Source organism: Anabas testudineus, chromosome 7, assembly GCF_900324465.2.
Source record: "Anabas testudineus chromosome 7, fAnaTes1.2, whole genome shotgun sequence".
NCBI lineage: Eukaryota > Metazoa > Chordata > Actinopteri > Anabantiformes > Anabantidae > Anabas > Anabas testudineus.
The window spans coordinates 24,468,333-24,490,505 of NC_046616.1; the positions used below are offsets into that span (position 1 = coordinate 24,468,333).

Sequence of the window (22,173 nt, forward strand, 5' to 3'; positions counted from 1 at the left end):
TATTTGTATTTAATTGACATTACTTGTCAAAAACCTGTTTTCACTTTGAGGTATTTCTCTGAATTTTCTCTGAAAGTTGTTAACTTTTATTGACCATGATTGATTTATAATATCAATAAAAGGATGAAACATCTAAGGGGGTGAAAACTTTTTATAGGCACTGTAGAGTGCCTATCGATAAATAAGGGTATTTCTGTAGCTCTGTGACTAACCTCTTGTAACAGCAAATCAAAAATGGAATAGTGATGGACATGTTTTTCTTAGAGACTAGGCTTGAATTATTTAAATTACCATTAGAACAACAGAAAAAAAAATCACTGCGATAACTGCAGGCAAAAACTCCCAAAACCTCACGCTAGTGTTAATCTGAGGCTGGAGGGCAGAGCTAGCCTAACAATCTGGTGGGGAGGCTCTGGACAAGGGTGAGTTTATAAAGGAGCAGGAGGGGCACAGGTAAAAAAAACACAGGCTGATTAGGTCAAGCTGGATGGCAGGAAAACAGAGGAGGGCCTCATACAGAAAAAATAAAAGCATGGCAAAGGAAGTACATCTGGAATCACGACAAGCATGTGACTATACACATAGATTCAGACACAAATTTAATCATTTTGGCTCAATATGCCACTACAATGTCCATTTTAATATAATGATAAATCAAAAAATACTACATGAACTTTACAGAAAATGTATTCACAGACCAATTTAGAAAACAAATAAAAAAAAATATTGGACAGATCCCTGCTCAGCTGTTTCCTGGTGTAATATACACTAGTTAATTTACAAGTGAGAAGACAAAAGGTGAGAGTTTATTTAATTTATTACATTTACATCTGGAATTTCTTATCTGGATGCCCTGAGTCTAGGTGGAAAACAAATCTAGAGTTTTGACAGAGATTTTCCAAATGCTAAACTATCTTTAAAAGATTCTTTACAGTTTCTTTATAGCTTCTTCTACTTTTAGACGTATTTCTGACAATTCTAAGGAGGCTGTTTTTTGATTTATCTGGACCTGGTCTGAAGTAGTCCAGGTGTGAAAAGAGCAACATTAAAAACAATGTTTTGAGATTAATTTCAAAGGATTTTACACTGCCTTGAGAAATATTTGGAACACTAACTTAACTTTCAGCTGACTATATGTGCTTGTCAAGACTTTAATTAGCTCTGTTTACTATGTTACTGGCTGTGTTCGTAATTAGCGTTAAGTTAGTTTGGTTAATGTTAACATGAATTAACTAAAGAAAAATGTCCTAATGCCTAAATAAAAACGCCTAAGTGTTGCGTCTAACTTACGGCTCTTGTAAGAATAGCTACAAGCTACTGAGTACAAGAGCTAACGTCAAGTTAACTATAATCTACATTGGTTGACGATTCACGATATTAGCTGCCATATAATTGTATTTTGGTTATTATGATTGTAATGAACACAAAGTAGTTGTAAAAGACAATGAAGCGGTAGCGGTAGCGTTAGCCTAGCCTAGCCTAGCCTAGCGTGCGGGGCGGGTTTGGGGGTTGGAGAGGACTATTGAGTGTGATACCTTGTTGAAATACCCACAAGCAACGAAACCGAGAGGGTAAGTCACTACTTAAATTTCTCAGAAGCATTTTGAACGTGTTTGTCTAATCTTTTGGGTCAACGTCAAGTCAATTTCTACATTAAAAAGTTTTAATGTAACGTAGCCGACGTTACAATTTGAAGCCACTCTGCTCCAAACCGTTGGCTGACTTTACGTTGTAAAGTTATGCTAACTTGCGTTGTGTCGCCACATTGGCTCGAAGAATTTAAAATAAGCTAGCCAGCGTCAGTCTGTCTTGGGTTCAACTTTTGAAGGGGTTTCGTAAATGGTAGTGTCGTTCCACACAGTTGTTTTGGACAAATTGATCTCATTTTGTGCTAGTGATGTAGTACAAAAGCTAGCACGTTAGGCAATTGAAAGTTATCGATACGTTGTTTATGTGGTGTTGTTCAGAACCTGCGCCGCCGTATTTGGCGGATATGGTTCTATCCAAGAGCACATTCGAACAGCATGCTTTAGGCCAATGTTGTGGGCCTTTGAAACTTCTTGTATGCAGGTGATCTGAGCTCAGATTTTGTGTTTACATATTTGAGGTACTGATAGATAATCTGGTCAGTTGCCGGGAGCAACCTTTGTGTTCCAGAATTTACTTAGGCTGTGTCCATTGATTCTATTGGGCAGAATCCCTCACCCTTTGACATGATTGATGTAATGATGGTGACATCTGGGCGTATTGGATAGCTGTTGGTTGTTCTATGGAGTGAATAAAAAGTTATATTGCTCAATGAAAAACAGTATTTTAGTGATGTGGAAACGTAGTTCAGTTACTAAAAGTTCCTACTCTTAGCTTTAAGCGGTATTGTGTTGGTTGGCAGGGAAAATAATGCAGTGTTAAATGCAAAGTTAATACTGTCGTCACCTGTAAACGCTATGTAGAGAATAATACTCTGGTTCCATCTTTTAATATACTAAACAACCTTCGGTGTATATGCATCTGCAGTCGAGTCGTGAATCATTCAGGTCTACATCCCCTCCCGTCCACTGCACTCGACCAGTGAATGACTCTCAGCTCAGTGATCCCAGGATGGTGGAATGAGCTGCCTATCTCTGCACCCTCAGCCACCTCAGTTGCAATCTTTAAAAAACTGCTGAAAACAGAACTCTTCCGCATCTTCCTTTGCACTTGAGATCAGTCTCTCTCTCTCTCTCTCTCTCTCTCTCTCTCTCTCTCTCTCTCTCTCTCTCTCTCTCTCTCTATATATATATATATATATATATATATATATATATATATATATATATATATATATATATATATATATATATATATATATATATATCTAGCGATATATCTCTTGAAACAGAAACACTTTTTTGATAACACTTTGCTTTGATGCTTTTCTCCTTGACTTAGATTTTGTTTGCTTGCCTTGTTCCTCACTTGTAAGTCGCTTTGAATAAAAGCGTCTGCTAAATGACTAAATGTAAATGTTATGTGTGGTTTGTGCAGGTCTGTCTGGTAAGGAGATGGCTGTGAATGTAACCCTGAATACAAGATATTCATATAACCAATATGAGCTGCTGACTTGGCTCAATGAAACTTTGCAGACATGCTTCACCGAGGTGGAGCAGCTATGCACAGGTAGGTTAACATTTGTATGAGTGTTTAGTATGAAAAGAAGCCTCAAAGCCTTAAAGGGCAATCAGTCATTATGCTCTTGTTTAATGTTACATTGGCTGCACAGTTTTCTGCAAATATCAGTCTGTACTGGTTTTGAGACAAAACAGACTACAGAGGAAATATGTCACAAACATAAACACAATTGCAGATTGGTCTCCCAGAGACTGCTAGAAATGTGATTGTTATAACTTTATTTTACAGAAATTGAGCAGTTGTACACAATTAGCCCAAAAGCTACACTGTAAAACAATTATTCAAATATATAAATCATATTATGGGAACATAATACATAATTATTTTGTGACAGTAAGTGCGGTGCTGAGAATGAGCACATTAAGGTTATGTTATAAGATATTCTTTGTGGGTCTGTGGTCAAACATTACCATGAAGTTAACAGGTAATCTGGACCTTATTATTTGGACTTAAATTAAATATTTGCTTATCATTTGTTTGTGTGAACATCCAGGTGCAGCCTACTGCCAGCTGATGCACTTACTGTTTCCGGCATCGCTGGATCTTTCCATGGTCAGATTCCAAAGCAATAACATTGTGGACTCCATACACAACTACAGTTTACTGCAAGCTGCTTTTAAAAATGTTGGGGTGGTCAGAGTGAGTATTTTTAATAAAGCACAGAATTACAGTCACAATAACTCAATTCAGCCAGATATCAGATCATCACATATTTATCAGTGTCAGTGATCATGTTATAAGTTTTCTTATGTTCTGTGTTTATTTAGCAACAGAATATTGTTCAGTAAATCTTTCAGATCATTTAAACTACCTAATTTCCAACATTACAGTGCTGATCACTTTCTTACAATGATGTTTTTAGTGAAAATATTTTGTAATTTTAGGTCTGTTTTCTTTTTTGTATGCCAGCAGATCCAAACACCAATATCAGCTCCAATAGTATTTGAGAAGGTTATCTTTTCTCTTTCCCTAGTACATCCCCATTGAACCACTGACGAAGAAGGACTGTGTAGTATCTCTGACTTTCTTGCAGTGGTTTAAGGCATTTTTTGCTGAGAACGAGAGCGACAGGGAGTACCATGCCTTGGAGGCCAGAGGGGGACAGAGTCTTGTTCCTGCTGACTCAGGTGGAAACTGTGGGTGTCAACCATATTTGTCACACTTTTCCCTGGCGTGGTGTGGGGTATAAAGATGTTTAAAAACAAAAGATCTTGCACACCAGGTGCCAGAGTTTAACATTATGAATCTTTATGTAAAAGGTTAAAACCATAATATACATTTATGTAACAAGACCAGTGTTTAAATAACAAATACAGTTTCTATAGGAAATATGAAGCCAGAACTCTTCCATATTTCTTGTCTGTAAAAGTGTTCATGAGCATTTAAATGTGTTTAATGTTTTTTTTTTGTTGGTGTTCCCTTTACAGATGATCTTTCCTCCCAGATCCCTCATCAGAAAGAAGAAACATTGGAGAAACTTGAAGATTTGAATGGCAGAGCCGATGTGATAATAATATCTGATGATGAGAATGATGTGGTGGCTGTGATGGTTGAGCAGAACGTAGACAAAATGGAGACAACTATGAAAGACAACTGTGCACAGTCAGAGGAGATAAAGATTTTAGAAGAAGCAATTGCAGTGGACAGTGGAAGCCAAGGAAGTGTTTTGTACAGCAATGATACTTTGTTGGGCTTCATTAGAAGATACTGCAGTGACAGTGTGGACACCAACTCAGCTACCATCTTAAGTCCAAACCACCCAGAAGACATTATCCAGGCCTGTTCACACACACCATACTGCCTCTACCTGTACATGGGTGTAGAGCTTGGTGGAGGACAGAGCACAAGTGTTATCCTGGTTGGCTACCTTGACCATAGCTCAGGAGTCAGCGTGGTGCGACTGCTGCATACTCTACAGATGAGCGTTGACACCATTGATCCACAAACTTCAGCAGACATGAACAATGACACCATCACGGTCACGCACAGAGCACATTCGGATGCACTCTGTATGATTGAGCAGCTGAAAAAAATTGGCCTTGCTCTGTCCAACCTTGCTGTGTTTTACTGTAATGCCCCCCACCCAGGGGGAAGCCAGGTGTTTGTATCCCAGCTCCAGGCTTTCAGCCCCATGTTAGTGTCACTCTGTGGTCTTCCTGGGATGGCAGAAAGAGCCTGTCGGTCTGGACTCTTGTCTTCCTTCAGTTGTGTGGTTGACCTTGTTAGAGACATCCACCATCACTGCTCCACCTGCCCCTTTGTTAATGACAGTCTAAAAGAAGTATTTGCTGATCAAGAGTCTTACAGCCAATCCCTTCTTGCTTCTGAACAGTGTTTGTTTATTATTCGCTCTGTGAAGAACATGGTCAGTAGCTGGAGTGATTTAGTGAACTATTTTAAGTCACTTAGTGAAGCTGAGGATGTTGACCGAATCAGAACCCAGTTGATGGATTTTAAAGTTAAGCTGCAGTTTCTCTTCCTTTTCCACACTTTGGAGCCCCTCCAAGCTCTCCAAGAACTGCAGCAGTATGGCCCAGCGAATGTGGCTATGGAGCTTCAGCTGACCTCCAGGTTGATTTGTTCCTATGCATTCAGCATCCTCAGGCCCTCTGTCGCTGAGCGCTTTCTCAGTAGGCGAGACCCACATCTTCTCCACAATGAGAAAGACTTGCTCCCCACAACAGAAGTGAATGTAGGTTCTCGTGCCAAAGACTTTCTTCAGTCCACCACCGTCATGAATCTTGGGGAAAAAGAGAGGAGAAACTTCCTGAAGGCTGCAGTGACTTTCTATAAAGCCTCACTAGAGAGTTTAGTGCAGAGTATTCCTGAACAGCTTGGAGACATGGCACTGAGAAATATTGGCACACTGCTGGAACATCCTGAAAATATTAATGTAAGAAGCTTTATTTGTATACTATGTAAGAGAGTCATGCAGGCTTATTTACATAGCATAAAAAGCAGAGCAAAGCTAGCTGTTTCTCTTTGTTTCTGTTCTTTACGCAGAAACAAAGCAAAGCTATGCAAGCTAGCAGCTGGTTGAATCTATGAATGTTTGACTATTTATTCTTATTTATATTTAATAATTTCGTTAATATTATTTAGTTTCCTGTTGGCACCTGAATATATGTCAAGACACTTTGTCCAACTTTAAAATACAAAATATTAACATTTTACTTTCATGTGTTTCCCCTCCAGGAAAATAATGCATCCAGGCAAATGATGGCAGAATTAGGGGTTCAGTTGGGTCTGTGCAATGCAGGGTCTCCAGAAACATTTCAGCTGGTGAATGGCTACTTTAGTTTCATTAAGACGTTGGAGGATGAACAGGCGAGTAGAACAGAAGGTCATTTGTGGGCAAATGTACACTCACATTACAACAAATCATGGTCTGAGATAATGTTTCTTAACTCTAGCGATGGTTGTTGGTAACATTTGAACTGCACTACTTAGTATACTGCTTGGTCCAGTATTTAAAGGTAACCTTTATCTCTGCAGTTTGTTACTTTCAAATAGAAATCTGACTATTAGATCTGAAATCAGAGTTAGGGGCTCAAGGGATTGGTGGTTTGTTTTCCTGTCACATGTCGAAGTGTCGTTGGGCAAGATACTGCTATCGGTGTGTGAGTGTGGGTGCTTGTGTGTGCAAACAGGCGAATAAGACGCAGTATAAAAGCGCTTTGAGTACCAGCTAGGTAGAAAAGCACTATATAATTTACATTTACCATAGAGAGACCTTAACTACTAGATGCTTTAGCAGAAAAAATTTCAGTTTCTGGGTTTTTTGGTTACCATTAGTATTATTGATATAATCAATTTGTCATCATTGTCACTGCATTGGTCTCTTCTTCATGCTACGGGGTTAGTACAAGTAACAGCGATACAGGTCAACAGGCTACGTCAAATGCAAGCTCCAAAATGCCTTGAAAGTCTTGAGATTTCATTGTACCCTGCACAAATATGAGACACCATGTGCCTGATGCAGCAAAGCAGCCTCAGAACATAACTAAGCCTCCTCCATGTTAGACAGTTGGTACAGTGTACTTTTCTTTTTATGCTTCATTTTTGCATCTGTGAACATAGAGCTGATATGGCAGGTATGAATTCCATTAAGAGTAGTATTCTCAGGTCATTCATATTTTTCATGTATTCCCAGATATGTTTGTTTTTCTTATCAGAGCTGTCAGAAGCTAATCAGATTAAAACAGCAATGAGACACAGACAGATTGTATATTGCATACTGTCAAAGCAGCCCAATACTTTTGTTAAAGCCAAAACATTTGTTCCTGAATGCCCAAGTCAGTCATCTGACCTGAATCCAATTCTACCTGAAGCCTAAAGACAAAACACACTAAAACCAAGCAGGAATTGGAGACAGCTGCAGACCCAGCACAGCATAACAGGGAAGAAACCTAGAATTTTTTGAGGTCGATTAGCTTTACATTTGTTCAAACATTTATGAGCCACTTGTCATTTCAAATTCACCGAGATGGTATAGTAGAAGAAGATGAAGTTGCTATCTGTTTTCTGTCTTGTCTGTACAGAAGTTGCATGACCTGAGGCCTGACTATACATTGCAAAGACTCCTCCAGATCCTCCTGGCTTTCCCAAGCTCTCTATGCAGGATGCAGGTCTTTGCGAAGGTGAGTATTCAAAGCTGTTCAGGCATCTGCCGGGCTGATTTACAGATGGGTTTGGCCCCTAAAATTTCACCTAGTTGCACATTTTGGAGTGAATAGAAATTAAGTGAAATGTCTCACCAGCTACTGTTTGAGTAGCCAGGAAATTTCATACATAATTTGGACCAGATATCTATTATATTGGATGGTTTGGCCATCCACTATCCTACCTGCGTGTCCTCTTAATGGCCGCTCGAGCCAATCCCAGCTGTGATTGGGCAAGAGTTGGGGGTACAACTTGGGCAGGGACTGAGATATAAAGACAGACAAACGTTCACATCCATAGGCAATTTAGAACCAGAGTACCTGGAGAGAACCCACACAGACACAGGAAGAGCATGCAAGAAAAAAAAATAGTGTGTTCTAAAAACTCTTAAATTTGTTAATTACAGATTGCCATAAAATGTGATGTACGTATTCAAGTCCTCCTCACTAGAAATTGTAAGCACTTTAGTGATCCCTTAATTTTTCCTCCAACACCATCATTGGGTTGTTCATGTGCACTTGACTGAAACTATGCCTAAAATAGCAAAAAACTCATAACATTCCCATTAGCCTTTGCTATAAATTGTATTTACTGCTAATAAATCAGAGTTTGTTGTTTAAAAGGTAGTTCACAACATCAAGGCTCTTCCTGCCATCAAAGAAACCCCCAGAACCACATCTCAGCCAAATCGGTGGGCAAGAAGTCCTCGCATCCACAGAAGGAAAATACCTGTCCAGAGAGGGTATCGACATAAGAAAAGAGAAGACAGTGGAGACAGCTCATCAGAAGACAGCGGCAGTGACATTCTACACATTCCTTCCAAACACTGTGTCACTGTAGAGGACTCGGACTACACAGACAATTCCTCTGGTAAGACAGTCAGGTTGTTGATGTTCCTTAAACAGCTGCATCCACGTGAACATTTTAAATGTTTTTGTCAATAATAAAGATAAGACTGTGTGTTCCACTGTTATCAGACGTGGTTGATGTCACGGAAGAGTCCAGCAGCCCTGGGACTATCACACTAAGAAAGACAACAAGTAAGAAAAGTAAAATACTTATAATCCAATAAAAGAATAAGAAATTATGTTGTGTATTAACTAAGTCATTTACACTTACCACTGAGTTTACAGTCCTAAATGCCTAATCCACTGAGACCTGCTTCCTTCCTTAGCTAAATTAAAGCCATATTCAGAATTTAATAGGTTATTGCCACTCTTCTGCAGGTCGAGGAAGTTCACCAACAGAGACTATATTTGTTGTGGGAAGTGATGATAACAACGTGGTTTTAACAAGAGCACCTCCTAAGTCAGCAGGACTGCTGGTAAAGTCTACTGTAAAGTTATTTGCATTACAATAACTTGTACTTTGTTGTTTTCTGTGATATACAACACACTGTATAATCTACAACATACTATGAAAGTATTTTATTTTAAATAATGTTTAATTATCAGCTGAGCAAGGTGGTTTGTTTAGGGTTATTCAAGCTACTATAAGGTATCCCTCGTCCCTCAGCTTGAAGAATAAACTTCTTTTCAGAGAAGCAATAATGGGGAAGATTCGTCTTAAATAGATTGTAAGTTTGAAAGAAAATTTATGTAGCCTGCTGAAGCTTTATATGCAAACTTGCAGGACTGAATGAATGCTAGACAGTTTTCTTAAAGGTAAAAACTTTCAGGGCCTTCAAAGAAAATAGTCACACAAAATATTCAAAGCAACTAAGATAGACTTGGAAAATCTTGAATCTGTCTAGATATTTTCACACCTAACTTGTTTGAGTGGGTCCAAACAACTCTGGTAGTTGAATGTTTGTAGCTTATACCATACAACAACAGCTATGGCATTCATTTACTAAGTGAGTAAAACAGTGCAAACCCGCCTGGCCCTGTGTTAAAAAGTAATTGTACCCTAAACCTTTATGATCTTTTTGATCAGCAGATGCTTTCACCTTGAAATGCTCCCATGGATGCCATTTTTGCCCAGTTTTGTGGATAATGGCTCTCTTCATGGTTTGCTGGAGTCCCAAAGCCTTAGAAATGGCTTTGTAACCCCTTCCACACTAATGGATGTCAATTACTTTGTTTCTCATCTGTTATTGAATTTCTTGTGTGTTTTAAAATCTTTTATTGTTCCTTACTTTGTGCTTCACTTCGTAAAGTGATTTCTTGGTTCAACAGGTCTGGCAGTAATTGGGCCTGGGTGTGGCAAATTTAATTTAATTCAGCTTTTCAAAAACTGGTTAATCATACTCATTTCATGATTTAAGCAGGGGAGGGGACAATTGCTTTCTCATGTGTCAGACAACAGCTTAATCCTCAATCATTTAAAAACAGCTTTTTGTATTTTCTTGGGTTACCTTTGGTTTAGTATTATAATGTTCTTGATCTGAAGCATTTAAATATGCAAAAAATCTACTTTCTACTACTTTCCAGTATATAAAATACTATGGCAATGCACATTTATAAACAATGTCAGAAACTGTCACTATTCAACATCTTCTGTGTATGTGTATGGGTGTGGTACAGGGTGTAAAGGGAGACCTGGTCTGGGTTAAGTTGGAGGGCTTTTCCTCCTGGCCTGCTATCATCATATCCTGCAGCGAGGACAATCTGCTTCCGGGGAAGAGGATGGTGGGATGGTATGGACAGAGAATTTCCTCTCAGGTGAGACAGATCAGGGGGGCTATCAGGAATCTGAGTTTATGCAGTAAATAAATAAATAAATAAATAAATAAATATATATATATATATATATATATATATATATATATATATATATATATATATATATATATATATATATATATATATATATATATATATATATATATATATATATATATATATATACACATACACACACACATATATATTACATATATATTACATATACATCTTATATGCAAAGTGACAGCTTGTGGTAGTGTATACCATATGACTACCAGTTTCTCTCTCTCTGATACCATATGCCTACCAGTTTCTCTCTCTCTGATACCATATGCCTACCAGTTTCTCTCTCTCTGAATTTCAATGTGCCTAACCCCTTTACATTCAACATTACAATTCTATATGTTGAAAATCATAGTTTCATCAATTGCATTGATCTCTTGGGTCCGATTCCAGGTCAGGTTGCAAGACCTAAAACCATTTACCTCCTTTGGCCAATACTTCTGTGCCAACTCCTTTGCCACCCTTGTTGCCTACAGAGACGCCATCTTCTTGTCGCTGCAGGTCTGTGTGCTATTGTGTTAACTACCACAAACAACAGATCAAATGCGGTCAAAACTGTGATTTTCTTTCAGTGTGCTCACAAATGTGTTCAGATGTGTTTTTATATTTCTCTTACTTATTAAATATTTCATGTCCTTGTCTAACAGGAGGCAGCACTTCGTTGTAAAAAACAATTTTCTGCATGTCTTGAGGACAAAGAAGAGCTGCTGAAGCAGATGTTAGACTGGGCTTTTGGTGGTTTTCAACCTTCAGGCCCAGATGGACTCAAACCAATAGCTTCTATAAATGGTATGAAGATCTGGCGAGGAGCTTAAATAGATGTAGTCATTACTTTAAGACAGGTATGGGGAACAAACATTATCACATATGTAGTAAAGTTATGATGGACTAGAGAGCTCTAGCAATTCATTGCTAACCCTTGAGAAATTAGGGTGTGTTTGTAAATATCTTAAATGTATAATATTGTGGTCTAAACAGTATCTGAGCTTCTACTACTATGAATCTAAGCAAGGCAAGATATGATCTGACATGGCCACAGGTTTATCCATACAATTTCACAGGTTGCATGTATCATTTTAATTGTTGGTTAGTGCTATCTAAAATATCTGATCATATCATGTGTCACTCTTTTGCCTAACAGGTACTACTAAAACAAACAACAGGCCTAAGGTGAAGACGAAACTTAAGAAAACCACTCATTCTTCTCAGTCCTCTACACCTGTGAATAGCAACATCAGCACTGACATGAATTATGTGGCTGTCTCCTTGGACAAACTATGTGACTCTATAGAGAAGTCAACTCTTAAGGACAGAGGTGAAAGAACTGCATGGGGTGTAGGATTTGATTTAGTAGGCAAAGGCACTAAAGGAGTCATGAAGGGACCCAGAGGAGGGTGGGCAGCAGACACAGGGAGACAAGGGAAGGAAGGATGGGAAAGAGGGAAGGGTAAGGGGGGGTGGAAAGGGGGAAAAGGTCAGAAGAAGAAATGCAGTCTGTTAGACGGATTTAACAATGACATGTCTCTAGACTTTGTGCAGTATAAGAGGAGGACTCTCACCAAAACATGCAACAAGGATAACCAGACGCCCAGTGTGTACACACAGCCAGATCAGGAACTCAGAGGTACCAAACAGAATTTCAATTAATTAATTCAAACATTATTATTTGAACATATTTATAGAGCACAACATTTTCAAGTTCCAGAAATGCAAATCATATTGGTTATGGTTAACAAGGTATGCAAGTTTACAAAATGGATTAGCATTCCTGTGATTATGTTGAATGATCAGTGTATAGCACTGGACTGTGTGGTGCCAGTGACGTGTGTAAATCCTTTGTTACTAGTAAATTACTGAGTTTTCCTTTTCAGCATTTGGAGGTTGAACCTAACAGCCAAATAAATACACTCTTTCTATAAGTGCATAAGTGAAATTAGAGTATGTGAAAGTAAATATAATTTTGGCACACCAAATGATTAGTGATTCTGACTCTTTCTCCTCGCAAAATGTCAATGTTCAAAACAATCAGCCATTCACTTTTAGTTTTTAGCCAGTGATGAAACTATATTTTCTGGTTAAATGACTGCAGGTGTTTGCTTTGCTTTGCATCGGTTTGCTAACAAACATTAATTCTGTAGCTAATTGGTTGGCTAAAGTTCTCTCTGCAGCCAGTGTCTGTAATATATTTAATATAATATCATATATGTATATATATATATCTATATAGATAGATAGATCTATATAGATATATCTGGTCAACAACTTGAAAGATAAGGTATGTTAGATGAAGATACTGTTCAATGAGCAGTTTTTACAGTATGTAAATATGTAACACATTCTGCACCAACAAAAACTAAATGTCAAAGTACTCAGACTGGGCACAACTAAATACATGTATATTTTTTTGTGACCAAACAAAAACTCATAGGGTTAGCTAACACAAGATACAGGCACTACTCCTTCACTATTGCTAACATCACAACAGCATACATTTGACGATAAGGTAGTTGAATGTCTTTGGACAAATCAGTCTTCAGGGTGTGGTCAGAAGCAGCAGAATTTGTTGTTTCAAAGCCATCTGGCTATCTTGGCTGAACAGTAACATAATTTATTATATACTGCTACACCAATTACAAGAGGAGTCACAGTTGGTGATAATATATTAAATATTTATATACTACTTAAATGCTAAAGGCAATGGTTAAAAAGAAGGGTCTTAATTACATGTAGCTTGTTTCAAGCTAAACAATTATTTGACTACTTACTTAGCATTGCAATATCAAACCTCAAACATCAAAGTGTGTAAATTATTATGTGAGATTAACTGAGTAAACAGTAGTGTTCGAAATTAGTCTGTGTCGTACAGTTGAGAATCTGTGACCAATATTTGGTTAACTACCCGAAAAACATGATTTGCTCAATATTCAAATACTTGCCAAGCAGGATGTTTCCCTACCTGAAATGCAGTTTAGCATTATGTTTAAAGTGTCTATAGAAATAAATCAAGTTGATTTAAAGTTTTTAATTGAATTTTAATCATCCACAATTACATTCATTGTTACTGATGGTTTCTTGCAGAGGAGACCATTCGTAGGATCGTGGATATGAAACTAGACATTGATGGTGAGTGTTACAATTTATAAGTAAATGTTGATTTTGTTGATGGTAAAATCAAACTCAGTCAAATTTATTTATATTGAGCCAAATCACAACCGAAGTAATCTCAAGGCACTTTACAGTGTAGGGTTTCAGACCTTACAAAATATAACTGTATACAGAATTGTATAGAAAACTTAACAACCCCACTTGAGCAAGCACTAGGTTACAGTGGAGAGAAAAAACTATCTTTAGAGGAAGAAACCTCCAGCAGAACCAGGCTCAGGGTGGACGGCCATCTGCCTTGACCGTTTGGGGTGCTTATACTTACTAGTTTGAAATTTGAGCACTTCATATTTGTTAGATCTGTTATGACAAAACATAATAGGCATGTTTCAACTTCTTTATTCCTCTCTTAGATTACATTTATCTTTCTGCTGTTTTTGTAGATTTCTGTTTGTGTTGTGGAACTGAAAATGTTGAGATATTCCACCCTCTGTTTAAAGGCAGCCTCTGCTTGAAGTGTAAAGTAAGTAACTACTAACTTCTCATTATGCTAAAACTAGCAGTGAGCAAAAGGGGGCCTTCTACAGTGCACTGTGCATGTGGGTTAACTGTTTGGAACCCTGAACTATTAAAGTTAACACTGTTTTTCCTGTGCTATAAGTCTGTTAACATTTTTCTTACCTCTGGCTATGTTATCTGTGTTGCTGTAGGATAATTTTGCAGAAACTCTCTATCGTTATGATGAAGATGGATATCAGTCCTACTGCACCATCTGCTGCTATGGACTGGAGGTCATACTGTGTGGAAATGACAGCTGCTGCAGGTTTCTCTGTTGATTTCTTCCTCTATATTTTCAAAAGCCATGTAATTAGTAGGGTCCAGTGGTTTGATTGATTTAGTCTTATTCCTCCTTTCTCTATTGTCTCCTTCTCCATTTTTAGATCTTACTGTGAGGACTGTCTCAACATTCTTGTTGGTCTGGGGACGTTTGATTCTCTGAAGGTGCTAGACCCATGGATCTGCTACCTGTGTCAACCTCATCAACCGCATGGTGCTCTGGTTCCCAGGGAGGACTGGAGCATTCGTGTTCAGGAGTTGTTTGCCAACAACAGTGCCATGGAGTTTGTAAGTGCAAGTTCTAGCCTGTATCTGTAGCCATTGTTGTTTTATGGTTTCATATTTGGGAAAGGTACCTCGGCATCAATACTTTAACTGGTGATTGCAATGAGCAGAGCAGTGGCAGCTTACCTTTATGGGTGGGCAGGACAGCATACTTAAATACATAATATGAACAATATTATAACAATAAAATAATAGTGTTAATATTTTCAAACATTCTTTAACAAAACCTGTGCTTATTCTCCAATAATTTTGCATGATGGACATCACCATTTTCCCACTCAACTCTCTGGTATCTCCATGCCAAAACAGGAAGAAATGCCCAACATGCAGTTGGCAGTGTCTTGGCAGACGAACCTGATCTTACTCCATGTGGTGGTACCACTACATGACCAAAACTTGTAATCACATAGAAAATGTTACAGTTTTTACATAATTCGCAAATAACAAAATGTTACATTTACAACTTGCCTTAAAAGAACTTCATTGATCCCTGGTATGAAATTCAGGCTGCGCAGATTAAACAAATGGTCTGATTAGGCTTTTCAATTTATAGAGGTCCTTTGAGTGTCCCCATGTTTCTCTTCCAACCTACTGTATGTAGAAGAGTCTCCCAAGAGAAACAACTCCATGTCACGATTATCACACATGTGGCTGTTTCACTTCGTATTTATGTGATTTCCATCAAATTAACTGACTAAGTTACTACATAGTTTTTTTTTTTTTTTGCAGGAGCCACATCGTGTTTACCCATCCATCCCTGCCAACCTCCGCAGACCTCTTCGAGTGCTCTCACTGTTCGATGGCATTGCGACAGGTGGGTAGTCAGTGATAGGACTATAATAAACAAAGTTTGATTTAGGGCTGGACCCAAATATCCATATATCTGGACATGTGCTCCTTAGATAGTTATTCGGTTTTTAATTTTGATTTTCAGATATCCTTTTTTTCTAAATGTAAAATATCTGTAATAATTGAACTGTAATGGCACTTTTAAAATGTAGAAATATTTATTCTATATCTTAGTTTGAGAGCCAGACATCCCTCTCACTCAGTGAGAAGTTGTTAGTTTATGAAAATGTCCGGTTATGGTTCCTCAATACCAGCCCTCACCATGAATTGATCAATTTGTGAAAAAATGTTTCCCTCTGATTTATAATGATTGCTTTTTTGACTAATACATTCCTATCTGTTTGAAGCTTCCAAGTTCGAACATCTTTGTCTGTGACCTTTTAGGTTACCTGGTGCTGAAAGAGCTTGGCTTTAAAGTGGAAAAATATGTTGCCTCAGAAGTTTGTGAGGATTCAATTGCTGTGGCAGCTGTCAATCACGATGGGAAGATCATCCACATTGGTGACACCCGGTTTATCAACAAGGAACACGTATGTAACACAGTATAATACATAGCCATAGTAAAGATTGACAATATGAGAAAATGATCAAATTTTTTAGAGCAGTGTTGCAATTGCAATTTAGTGTACAATTCAGGGAGAATACACGAATCTAAATATTTCTCTACATGAGCTTATTACATTCCAAAATAGACCAATTTTTATGACTTAGGTTTATAATATTTTCTCTTTTTATGACCTCCAGGTTTGATGTCAATGTGACTTGTGTTTGTATGTAGTAACACTCCTACCCTCCTTTCTAGAGTTAAGAAAAACTGTTGCTTAATGCTGATGTTTACTTTGTGTCTAAATAAGCAACTGCTTACTGTCAAGTTTGCAGTATCAGCAACTCGATTTGCTACTTGAAAGTGGCCATCAGTCAATTTGATATAATTTACATATATTAATATTCGTTATATCAAATTAAAAAGTTTTTTTCCCCCCAACAAGGACTTTTGAGCCTTTTCACTCATTGATGGTTGGTTAAATTTGAAGTTTTATCTTTTGGCTGATTTGTAGATAAATTAGACATTTAATCATATGAATTGATCACATACTGAATAATGCCTCTATAATTATCTAGCTTGAGCAGTGGGGCCCATTTGACTTGCTGATTGGAGGCAGCCCTTGTAATGACCTCTCCATCGTCAACCCATTCAGAAAAGGCCTGTATGGTGCGTAGATATTTGAAATTCTGTTGTCTTCTATATGTAAAGATAATTTAAATAACCAGAATGAAATAATTATTAGATGTAGATTAATTGTAAACAGATTAGATCAGGGTATGCCATATTTATGTAAAAACATGCTTCTTTGCTGTAATTCATTATTCTCTCCCACAGAGGGCACTGGCAGGCTATTCTTTGAGTACTACCGCATCCTTCAGCTGCTGAAGCCAAAAGAGGAAGACCCCAGGCCATTTTTCTGGCTGTTTGAGAACGTGGTCTTTATGAACTCACATGACAAAATCAACATCTGCCGCTTTCTTGAGGTCGACACATTTCAGTTCTGATCCCTGTTGAAGCCTTTAACCTTGAATATTTTACTCTCCTTTTACTACTTTTTCCCTTTCCTATCCCCTTGTTCTTTCTCCTTTCACATTTTCTTCTTTGTTGCAGTGCTGATTAATTCTAAGTGACGTGCTGTAAATTCTGAGAAAATGACTGAAGCTGACTGTTGCTGCTCTCTTCTATTTCTTTAACAGTGCAACCCGGTGCTAGTGGATGCAGTCAAAGTTAGTCCAGCCCACAGGGCACGTTACTTCTGGGGAAACATTCCAGGGATGAGTAGGTAAGATGTAGATGAATCCTCTGTTATAAAAGCAAAATTACTAATGACATTGTATGATTGTAGTAATACATTAGCAGATATGGTACAAATACATTTGGGCAATAGCCCTTTAAACACGTTATATCTTTAATAGATGTGTAAGAAATCAGCTGTATTCAGCATCTTCAATTCAGAATTGTTTCTTCTTCTTTTTATGATCAGATTTTTAGGAATGCTACGTGACTAATTATTTTTTTAATCCTCCATCAGGCCCATTATAGCCTCTCAGAACGACAAGTTGACTCTTCAGGACTGTTTAGAAATTGGGAGAGAAGCCAGGGTCAGTGACTGAACCTGTCTGTTCAGGTTTATTGTTGTTTTTTTTTTGTCATTTTTTTATCTTTAATCTTGTGTTGTTAAATTGTTACAAAGTTAACCAATTCCAATCATTAATATTATGGAGCCCCCTAGGGGTAGTGTAGCAGTAATGTAAATGAATACAATGTTGAAGGAAAAAATGGGGTGGTGGGAAAAAAACATAGGTGCTGTTGAATGTGACCATAGGCACCCAGAATGTAAACCACAAGGTGCTACAGCCACAACTGTACAGTACTTTGCACATGTACTTTGTAAATGTATATGCATTGTATATTGGAATAAATTGTGCACAACCTATATTTTGATAATATGATAAAACTTTCCAATATTAATATTACAAGAGGGCAGCACCACATCAGCCCTGTGGTCAGGGCTTTTCTGGAAAAGCAGAAAAAAACACACCACAACCAATTTGTAGTGTTACGTCTAGAAAATTGGATATCTAGTACTATGAATGAATTTATTCTTTACGTAGCAATATTAAGTGTTTATTTGGTAGTAATACCCGTGTGATGGATTTTATTAGTGCAACACACCTCAAGCCTCTGACTTCCAGTACAGAATGTACCTTCCTTTTCACCCCATTTTTTGGCTGAGATTGACTCCAGTACCCTGCAGGTGGAATACATGGAAAGTACTGCACTACTACTTTACAGTTAGGTAGCTGGCCTGGGTCATATTTTACATCCAGCAAGTCTTAGGTCAGATTTGTCAGCAAGTTTAACACCTTCACATCAACTGTAATTTTTTCTCTGCCAAATGACGCCAAAATTATTTATTACTATTACCTAATTTTTCTTTTTACTAGATGACCCTTAGGGAACTCTGTATAAAATTTATTGATATAAGCAGAGATATTTACTACTGTATGTGTTTTCTTTTCCAGGTCACTAAGGTAAGGACAATCACCACCAATCCAAACTCTCTGAAGCAGGGCAAAAATGTGTCTCGGCTGCCTGTCCTCCAGAATGACAAAGAAGACAACCTGTGGATCACAGAACTAGAAAGGTATGCAGCATTTCCACTAACATTAGGTTAGTGGGGAGCCCCACGTGCCCAAGGGAACCCCTCACCCCTTCTTGAAGGTCGAGGTAATTTTGGCATCACATTTCTGTCTCTATTCAATTCAATTCAATTCAGTTTTATTTGTATAGCGCCAATTTACAACAGAAGTTATCTCAAGGCACTTTACAGTGTAAGGTTTAAGACCTTACAGAAAATATTTATACATGGTAGCACATTTATAATTCTCCTATGCTCTCTTTATTGCATATGGCAGAGTTCTGCCCAAATGCGCAGACACACGCAGAACCCGTCCCCCAGCTTACCAAAAAATCTTATCCACAAATATATCAAACCTTTAAAGTGAATTTGAGCAGATACAGGATTTCTTACATAAAACCATGTGCACTCTTATACCCAAACCATGTCAGTACCTGGCTCTGCACTGCTAACGCCATCCTGAACATGTGGGATGGTCAGAGGGGACCAACAGTGTTTTTTTTCCTGCTGAACTGGTGGCTTTCATGCCAGAAATAGTGGATGTTGAGACCAAAAGCAGCTCTTAAAAGCTCTTAATCTCCATTCAGTCAGGGGCTAAAACACGTGCCCCTCACAGTCTAACTTGATGTTTTGCAGTGTCATAACAATAGCTGGGTTCCCAGAAACAAGACCATAGAACACTGAACATATAGAACATATATTTTTACTATATAGGTCACAGGTATATTAAATCTACAACAGTCATTTTTCTATGACAGGAGAGTCTGCATTTGCATTATTCGCCTCATTTATAAAATTTAAAGCTGGGTTTTTCCCTAACATACAAAACTGTACCTTGTCATTCATTCTTCAACAGAATCTTTGGGTTCCCCAAACATTACACTGATGTGAGGAATATGAACCGGCAGCAGAGGCAGAAGGTGCTGGGGAAGGCATGGAGCGTGCCAGTCATCCGTCATCTCTTCGCTCCCTTGAAGGACTATTTTTCCTGTGAGGAGCTTTCTATTTTAACCACATCTAGCACATCCACCTCCAACTCCTTCACCTTCCCTTCCTCTCCTGACTCTCCAGAATTGCAGCAACTGAGATAGGGAACGTTATATTTCATAGTAGATTACTGTGTGTGTGTGTGTGTGCGCGCGCGCGCACATGTTCGTATGTACAGGTGTGTTTGCGCATTTCCACTTTGACGCCCGCAAAACTGTGATAGACAGTAGCCTCAGGAATATTTATTTTGTTCCGGTGCTAAACAAGAACAGAGCCATACCCATTAATGACAATAATAATCTATGTCACGTTTTAATTTAGAGAATCGGTGACTGGGCTCTGGTTTATTTTCCATTTACAACAGACCTTTGTCAACATAGACAGTAGGAGAAGTACACGTGTAAGTTAACAGCTGAATTCCATTTAGCTGCTTTAGATTGGCGTTAATTCTGTTGCCTAGTAACACCAGTGCTTTTTTACTATGATAAATCAGCATCTGAACATGCTTTATTCTTTAAAACAGAGACTAAATATTTTCTTTCATCAGCAAATATATTCATTACTGCTACTCCTGTTTATTTATTGTTTATCTTCAGATTATAACAACTGAATCCTGGAATGGTCCTGTAGTCAGTGGGAGTGAATTTAAATAACTCAACAACCAAATGATGTACAATGTTTATTCGTATTGCCTATTCGTATTGTATCAGTAACATGTCCAATACATGTTACTGATACCTCAAATGTTAGGCAGTGATCACAGTATCATATGTTTATATTTATTTCTGTTTTTGTGATGAGTAATACATATGATGTGGTGAACTGACTGTACCTGTATAGAATACTAATGTGTAGAGTTCTTGGATGTGTCTGATAACTGAGAATTGTATTATGAACAAGGGGTTTTAAAGGTACAGTGTGTAAGATTTAGATCTGGAGCCTACATTGGCTGTCATTCAGATTTAGGGGTATGGCGGTGTGAAGAGGGACTGAAATCTTATCTGTAATACTCATGATCCTAATCTCTTTACTGTACCAGATACAATGTTTATTGATAAAGTGTAACATTTAAAAATGTTTGAACATTGCATATTTGGACAAAGCAACGGAATGGAAAATGACAAATACTGTAAAAGAAATCATTAAAATAATTATCAGAATGGCTTTTTCATTTCTGTTGTCCTGTTGCTGACATAAGTTACCTGTTGTTGAGGTCTAGATGTTAGACACAGAGCTGTAGCTGAACTAAAATTTAGCTTTTAGCGACCTGGTGGCATCAGATTTTACAGCCTGACAGCAGTAGTTTTAGGTTGACTATGTTTAGCTTGGCTACTTTCAGCTTATCCCCATATCAGAACTGTATTTCTGTAAGAAAGATTTACACAGATTTTCAAGAGAATGGTTAACTGAATAAATTTATTATAAAAATTAGAAATCTTTGTATTTTTATTAAGTTGTCATTGGAGGTGTGGGCTTGGACTCAAGACTTTAGTGCTTTGTTAAATTTAGGAAAATAAAGTCGAATTACAAAGTACTTCTACTGGACAACTTCCATTTTATGTCACTTTATACTTTATATAATGTCTATTATAAATACTAGTATTGTCTTTATATAATATCTTTACCACAACATTTTCTTTGCATGGTCAAATTCTCATCACAGAATATAATCCAATAATAAATGCTGATGTATCATTATGGATAAATATGTCGGTGAAGACTCTAAGTCATCCAGGTGAAAGACTTAATCTAGAAGTTGAATCATGGCAACTTTGCTACTCATCCAAGTAGTTCCTCAGTCTGAAGATAGTTGGTTGCAGCCTATAAATTTGTACTCCAGGTTTAGTTTCACTCTACCCCTTGGCCTGAATAGGCTCATTAGGTGAAGCAATGAAAGGATGTGAAGGATGTAATAGTCACACCTCTGCCCAACCCCTCTTAACCTAAAATGGGTTGTTAAGTGTATCTGATTAGATCTGGATTCATAGAAGTCCACTTCAGAATAGTCAGTAAATAACAGTAATGATTTGGTCATATCCATTCTTGGGTGTTTTTAGCTGTGTTTTGGGTAATTAACGTGTTGGAGTATGTTGGACTATGATAAAGGCCAAGCTTTTTGACACCGGGCAGCACGTTTTGCTCCAGAGTGCCTTAAAAGTCTTGAGATTTCACTGTACCCTGCACAGATTTAAGAAACTCTGTGCCAGATGGAGCAAAGCAGCCCCAAAACATAACCGAGCCTCCTCCGTGTTTCACAGTAGGTACAGTGTACTTTTCCTTGTATGCTTCATTTTTGTATCTGTGAACATAGAGCTGATGTGACTTGCTAAAAAGTTCCAGTTTTTCAAAAAGTTTTGCCTCATCTG

The 22,173-nt window shown here is 37.8% G+C and overlaps 1 protein-coding gene across 3 annotated transcripts; it reads left to right on the forward strand.

The window, feature by feature from the left end:
• The first annotated feature begins 1,433 nt into the window (after window positions 1-1,433).
• LOC113166723 lies at window positions 1,434-20,923 on the forward strand. Of its 3 annotated transcripts, XM_026366849.1 has the most exons (27): window positions 1,434-1,571; window positions 3,025-3,156; window positions 3,662-3,807; window positions 4,142-4,304; window positions 4,596-6,061; window positions 6,364-6,495; window positions 7,710-7,808; window positions 8,454-8,700; window positions 8,808-8,870; window positions 9,057-9,154; window positions 10,356-10,493; window positions 10,953-11,060; window positions 11,207-11,348; window positions 11,701-11,874; window positions 12,088-12,183; window positions 13,638-13,682; window positions 14,105-14,184; window positions 14,372-14,484; window positions 14,603-14,786; window positions 15,513-15,597; window positions 16,017-16,162; window positions 16,755-16,845; window positions 17,014-17,162; window positions 17,376-17,461; window positions 17,711-17,780; window positions 18,705-18,826; window positions 19,677-20,923. In XM_026366849.1, the coding sequence occupies exons 2-27, from the start codon at window positions 3,042-3,044 to the stop codon at window positions 19,909-19,911; spliced, it is 4,593 nt and encodes a 1,530-aa protein (XP_026222634.1). In that variant the 5' UTR covers window positions 1,434-1,571; window positions 3,025-3,041; the 3' UTR covers window positions 19,912-20,923. The 3 variants fall into 3 exon arrangements, with proteins under 3 accessions (XP_026222634.1, XP_026222632.1, XP_026222633.1); XM_026366847.1 differs by having other exon boundaries at window positions 11,701-12,183; XM_026366848.1 differs by having other exon boundaries at window positions 4,142-4,295; window positions 11,701-12,183.
• Window positions 20,924-22,173: the final 1,250 nt, after the last annotated feature.

What these genes read in the sequence shown, in the direction of transcription:
- LOC113166723 (XM_026366847.1), top strand. Translation starts at nt 3,042, where the DNA reads ATGGCTGTGAATGTAACCCTGAATACAAGATATTCATATAACCAATAT. An exon ending in AACATCCTGAAAATATTAAT is followed by an intron (nt 6,062 to 6,363) that starts GTAAGAAGCTTT and finishes TTTCCCCTCCAG; the next exon opens with GAAAATAATGCATCCAGGCA. An exon ending in CTACACAGACAATTCCTCTG is followed by an intron (nt 8,701 to 8,807) that starts GTAAGACAGTCA and finishes CACTGTTATCAG; the next exon opens with ACGTGGTTGATGTCACGGAA.